This window comes from Oncorhynchus tshawytscha, linkage group LG09, assembly GCF_018296145.1.
Source record: "Oncorhynchus tshawytscha isolate Ot180627B linkage group LG09, Otsh_v2.0, whole genome shotgun sequence".
Lineage (NCBI taxonomy): Eukaryota > Metazoa > Chordata > Actinopteri > Salmoniformes > Salmonidae > Oncorhynchus > Oncorhynchus tshawytscha.
In genome coordinates, this window is record NC_056437.1 from 25,747,613 (window position 1) to 25,754,403 (window position 6,791).

The 6,791-nt window shown below is 40.9% G+C and overlaps 1 protein-coding gene across 1 annotated transcript in view; it reads left to right on the top strand.

The window, feature by feature from the left end:
* The window catches only part of LOC112257638 (A-kinase anchor protein 1, mitochondrial-like), a 13,322-nt gene extending 7,208 nt beyond the window's left edge, over positions 1–6,114 (top strand). Inside the window, exons 8-11 of the mRNA XM_042326700.1 lie at positions 3,522–3,589; positions 3,711–3,775; positions 3,879–3,941; positions 4,062–6,114. Coding sequence (XP_042182634.1) covers positions 3,522–3,589; positions 3,711–3,775; positions 3,879–3,941; positions 4,062–4,124 — 259 coding nt within the window. The 3' untranslated portion in view covers positions 4,125–6,114. The remainder of the gene's footprint in view (positions 1–3,521; positions 3,590–3,710; positions 3,776–3,878; positions 3,942–4,061) is intronic.
* Positions 6,115–6,791: the final 677 nt, after the last annotated feature.

Sequence of the window (6,791 nt, forward strand, 5' to 3'; positions counted from 1 at the left end):
GGTGGCATTTCTTTGGGGGGCCGCACAGCCCTCCATGTGCTCGCCAGAGGTAGCCTGACTGGCATTAGGTACCAAGATTAGATCCTCAGACCCCTTGTGAGACCATATGCTGGTGCGGTTGGCCCTGGGTTCCTCCTAATGCTAGACCTCATGTGGCTGGAGTGTCATCAGTTCCTGCAAGAGGAATGCATTGATGCTATGGACTGGCCCGCCCATTCCCCAGACCTAAATCCAATTGAACACATGTCTCGCTCCATCCACCAACGCCACGTTGCACCACAGACTGTCCAGGAGTTGGCGGATGCTTCAGTCCAGGTCTGGGAGGAGATCCCTCAGGAGACCATCCGACACCTCATCAGGAGCATGCCCAGGCGTTGTAGGTGAGGTCATTCAGGCACGTGGAGGCCACACACACTACTGGGCCTCATTTTGACTTGTTTTAAGGACATTACATCAAAGTTTGATCAGCCTGTAGTGTGGTTTTCCACTTTAATTTTGTGTGACTCCAAATCCAGACCTCCATGGGTTGATAAATTTGATTTCCATTGATAATTTTTGTGTGATTTTGTTGTCAGCACATTCAACTATGGAAAGAAAAAAGTATTTAATAACATTTCATTCATTCAGATCTAGGATGTGTTATTTTAGTGTTCCCTTTATTTTTTTGAGCAGTGTATTTTGATTGAACACTTTTTGGTTACTACATGGTTCCATGTGTTATTTCATAGTTTTGACGTAAAAACAAAAACCCTTGAATGAGTAGGTGTGGCTTAACTTTTGGCTGGTACTGTATGTATGTACGCTTGAAATTGGAAGTTTACATACACTTGGGTTGGAGTCATTAACTTGCTTTTCAACCACTCCCCAAATGTCTTGTCCTAACAGACTTGCCAAAACATCTACTTTGTGCATGACACATGTTACAACAATTGTTTAGACTATTTCACTTATAATTCACTATCACAAATCCAGTGGGTCATACATTTACATACACTAAGTTGACTGTGCCTTTATACAGCTTGGAAAATTATGTCATGGCTTTAGAAGCTTCTGATAGGCTAACTGATATCATTTGAGTCAATTGGAGGTGTACCTGTGGATGTATTTCAATCAATCCCAGAACAGCAGCAAAGGACCTTGTGAAGATGCTGAAGGAAACGGGTACAAAAGTATCTATATCCACAGTAAAAAGAGTCCTAAATCGACACAACCTGAAAGGCCGCTCAGCAAGGAAGAAGCCACTGCTACAAAACCGCCATAAGAAACCCAGACTACGGTTTGCAACTGGGGACAAAGATCATACTTTTTGGAGAACTGTCCTCTTGTCTGATGAAACAAAAATGGAACGGTTTGACCATATTACATTTGGAAGAAAAAGGGAGAGGCTTGCAAGCTGAAGAACACCATCCCAACCGTGAGGTACGGGGATGGCAGCATGTTGTGGGGGTGCTTTGCCGCAGGAGGGACTGGTGCACTTCACAAAATAGATGATATCATGAGGGAGGAAAATTGTGGATATATTGAAGCAACATCTCGACATCAGTCAGGAAGTTAAAGCTTGTTCGCAAATGGGTCTTCCAAATGGACAATGCCATTTGCCACAACTTCCAAAGTCAAGGTATTGGAATGGCCATCACAAAGCCCTGACCTCAATCCCCTAAATTTGTGGGCAGAACTGAAAAAGGGTGTGTGAGCAAGGAGGCATACAAATCTGACTCTGTTACACCAGCTCTGTCAGGAGGAATGGGCCAAAATTCACCCAACTTTTTTGGGGAAGCTTGTGGAAGGCTACCTGAAATGTTTTACCCAAGTTAACCAATTTAAATAAGAAGTCACCCCACCAAGTGACCGTTATTCCCCCTAGCATAAATTGACACTGACATCTCCAATCGAAAATCAAATCAAGAGTCGGCTTTCTATTCCAACACTACTCAGCAAACTGGATGCAGTCTATCACAGTGCCATCCGTTTTGTCACTAAAGCACCTTATACCACCCACCACTGCGACTTGTATGCTCTAGTCGGCTGGCCCTCGCTACATATTCGTCGCCAGACCCACTGGCTCCAGGTCATCTACAAGTCCATGCTAGGTAAAGCTCCGCCTTATCTCAGTTCACTGGTCACGATGGCAACACCCATCCGTAGCACGCGCTCCAGCAGGTGTATCTCACTGATCATCCCTAAAGCCAACACCTCATTTGGCCGCCTTTCGTTCCAGTACTCTGCTGCCTGTGACTGAAACGAACTGCAAAAATCGCTGAAGTTGGAGACTTATCTCCCTCACCAACTTCAAACATCAGCTATCTGAGCAGCTAACCGATCGCTGCAGCTGTACATAGTCTATTGGTAAATAGCCCACCCATTTTCACCTACCTCATCCCCATACTGTTTTTATTTATTTACTTTTCTGCTCTTTTGCACACCAATATCTCTACCTGTACATGACCATCTGATCATTTATCACTCCAGTGTTAATCTGCAAAATTGTAATTATTCGCCTACCTCATGCCTTTTGCACACATTGTATATAGACTCCCCCCTTTTTTTTCTACTGTGTTATTGACTTGTTAATTGTTTACTCCATGTGTAACTCTGTGTTGTCTGTTCACACTGCTATGCTTTATCTTGGCCAGGTCGCAGTTGCAAATGAGAACTTGTTCTCAACTAGCCTACTTGGTTAAATAAAGGTGAAATAAAAAATAAAAATAAAGGCAATGCTACCAAATACTAATTGAGTGTATGTAAACTTCTGACCCACTGGGAATGTGGTGAATGCTGAAATAAATAAATAATTCTCTCTATTATTCTGACATTTCACATTCTTAAAATAGTGGAGATCCTAAGACACAGGGAATGTTTACCAGGATTAATTATCAGGAAATGTGAAGCTAAGTTTAAATGTATTTGGCAAAGGTGTATGTAAACTTCCGACCTCAACTGTGTGTGCATGTTACACACAGAAATTTCCACCAAGGAGGAATTGGATGTAATTTTGCATCCCTTCTCATCAAATGCCTGGTTGTGTAGTCGGCTTAAAAACAGTGCAAATAAATTGAGTATCAAGGATGTGGACAAATAAATTGACACTGACAGAAGATATTGTAAATCAAGATGGACAGAGAGCTGTGCAAGGAGTCACCCCACCAAGTGACCGTTATTCCCCCTAGCATAATTATTGCAATCGCTTCCATGTGGCATCAATGAATCAGCAGTGGATTCTCAAAAAAAAAAAAAAAAAAAAAAAAAATATATATATATATATATATATATATATATATATATATATATGTATATGTATATGTATATATATATATATGTATATACTTTAACTACACATATGTATATATATATATATGTATATACTTTAACTACACGTGACCAGTTAGATTGATTTCTATTTAATGTGGCTGGTAAATCTCACATTTTGTCCCGCAAAATGAAAATCGGGTCCGACATTTGCCTGGCACATTTTATTCCTAGTGGCAACAGTGGGATTGATGTTGACGATGCTCCTCCCACAGATCTGACTTCGTTGCGTTGCCGTTCCAGGGGTCTGAGGTGATCCTGGAAAATATTGCACCCATTCCAGGTATGTTTTGGCTGTATTTCTTCCTCTACTTTAGGACAACATATCAAAATGATATATTCTAAACATGAATGAAAGTTCATGCTCATATCTGTGTTATCTCTTCCTTTTCTACTTGGAGAAGATTTTTCAGCTGCAGCCAAATCTGCCCTGGAGGAGATGACACGAGGATTGGCACTACTTGCACAGGTAGAGACAAGAAGTGCATGGATACATCTCCTGCTGATGTACAGTCTGCAGAATGACATGAGGTAGTCCCTGTTCTTACCCTGTATATCTGTATTTTCCTCAGGTCACAAACTGTCACACCAGTGGCATTCCTTTGGTACAGATATGGAGAACAGAAGGAGAAGAGGTTGGCAATATTTTGTTTATTTTGGAACATGTTTAAAGTGCTGAAGCTTTTCTCCTAATGCTTTTTAAAAAAGTGTTCTAATGGGTTCATGTTGCTAATGTTTTTTTCTTGCTGTTCCAGTTGGTGTCTGTGAACCGTGCTATGGTGGATAATGGACTGTGCACCTGGGTAGACAGCCCCTGACCGTGACGCGCAATCCTGGCTGTTCAGATAGTTTTAATACCTCCTTCCTCCCTTGTGAGGTAAGCACAGATCTATAAGTGATTGGATAGGTGTAAGTTTACCACCCTATTTCTTTCACCAATCCAGATCTGTGATTACCTCACAGTAGCTAGGAAGGAACAATGGATTTCTGAAGTATTCAAACAGGGCCCTTGTCTTTCACCTTTCTACCCCCTCAGTCCCACCTCTGGACTACTGCCTTGATGGCATAACAATGTTGTCCTGCAGCACAACGTCTTCCTGCTCAACTCCACCATTATACTCGTTTCTTTACAGCCATGTACACACAATCCAAGTTATTTTGTGAAGTTTTATTTACTCCCCCCCGGTCCTATAAATGTTTGTATTGGACACATAATGTAATCATAATTAACGATCTCACTTAACCCCCACACACACTGAATACTATTTTGTTTTTAATGTATACATTTCTATTAAACTAAATAAAGATCAACTGTCCTTACGGACGTCTCCTCTTTGGTCGTAACCACAGATGTACAGTATAGCTACCGTCTGAAAATGTATTGGCTTCAATCAGGAAGTATTAAATGAAGGAATATTGCGTACATTTTGTTGGATGATACACACATTTAGGATCCTTTTGTGTATTGACCTAAAGGTCCAATCCCTAAATATATGGCTCTGCAGAAAACATTTTTGCTTTGTCAGCCAGTGCCTGATCCTCTCACTGAGTGTTTTTCTTCTTTTGAAGGGAGAGCTTGAGTATTTTCATTTCTCTGATTTGTTGTAAGTAGTTTGATGTAGAGGATGTTTTACAAAAAAGGGTCATGGTGGAATGAGTATCAAGATTGTAGTGAATCCAGTAGATGGCACCGAATGCTTAGTTTTTGCAATTCCTGTTAGTCAAGCACTAGGCAGGGGGAGTGTAACGAATACAGAGAGAACCTGCTTTCTTGATGAGCACTCAAATGTTTCAATCAATTCACAGATGAATCTGTAATGAATGAGCTTGTATGCATTTTGGTTTGACTGCTAAATGTTATATAAACTCTCCGTAATTAAAGTTCAAACATTGTTAACTTGAGGCAACTTGGGCTGTTTACAGGCAGATAAATTCTATTTTTTTTCACTAATTGGTCTTTTGACCAATCAGATCAGCTTTTGAAAAAGGTCTATTGTGAAAAGGGATGATGTAATTGGTCAAAAGACCAATTAGTGGAACAAAATATCAGAATAGGCCTGCTTGTTTGAACAGCCTTGGTAGGCCTATCATTCCAGGCAGCTGAAGACTTTGGGTAGTTCATCTACCCAGGTGTTGCTGACGCATGCAAAATCTTACGATCCCTGGATAGGTATTTCAACTACCCACATGTTTTACCGGGGGGGCTAATTGCATTTTTAACTGATTGTTGGAGTCCGGTATGTTTGATGTCACGCTTTTGCCCCAGCTATCAGGCCCCCGAGGACTGGAGTTGCCCAGGCCTGTTATACTGTAGCATGTCAGTCGATGGTTGACACGTGCAATGTCTGAGCAGGGGACCGCGACCGTAATGTTATTTTCTAGCAAACTACTCATTCAGCTGAAATTAGAATGAAACACTTGTAGGACCAAATTAGAACCATTCTGATTGAATACTGTATACAGGAAATCATGTCTGTGATGAAGGAAAACATAAAATATTTGTTTTATCCAATTGTCTAGATTCATCCCCATCTTTGAGTTTAACACAGTAAAATATTTTCGGTTTAAGATGCAGTATATCAGATGTGTTAGCTGCCTCTTTGCCTTTTCGTCATGTTATAACCAAATTCTACAACTCCTAGTATTTACCATCTAACCAGTTTTTTTTGTGATGTTCATTCCTTTTTGTTTATATTTAAAGGGTTGTTTCACCCCAAAGCCATTGTCATATGAGTTGCAGCTGTATATAAATGTGTGAAGTCTATTATATACAAGTGGTAATTTATCATGAACTGCCAGATTTGTGAATTGGATTTTCTTCCCTTTTGTTCTATTCACCATAATTGACAGTGTCAGTGGTATAGACTGAAGAGAAGGGATGGTTGTTTCTTTCAGCATGCCGTCTGTGGGCATTTCAGTGCAGAGGTCAAGAGTTGTTTCAGCAAAGGCCTCTGATAATGCAGCAGCATGCACTCCTTGGTGTCTTTGATGAGACTCATTTAAAGGAGTGTGGCATGGGGGAAAAAATAAAGAAGCTAATCGGAGGGCAGGACTTTGAGGAGCCTCATCCAAGACCCCCATTGATTAATGAAGTCACTGTCATTCTCCATTATCTTCGCTGCTCATAACACACTCACCCACCAGCAGTGGAGAGCGATTGAAGGATTCGCAAATGTCGCCTCGCGTTGATTCTCAACTCAAGTCAGCGCTGCACTCCATGATGTTTTGATTTGAACGTGATTCCATTTCTAATTTATATTACAATTTCTTAAAAGATTAAAGGGATATTTTGGCAATGAGGCCCTTTATCTACTTCCCCAGAGTTAGATGAACTTGTGGATACCATTTTTGTCTGTGTCCAGTAAGAAGGAAGTTAGAGGTAGTTTTGCGCCAGTGATAACTAGCGTTAGTGCTATGACTGGAAGTCTATGGATATCTGCAAGCGCTAGTTAGCAATTGCGTTAGTTTGCGTCTTTCGAACTGCA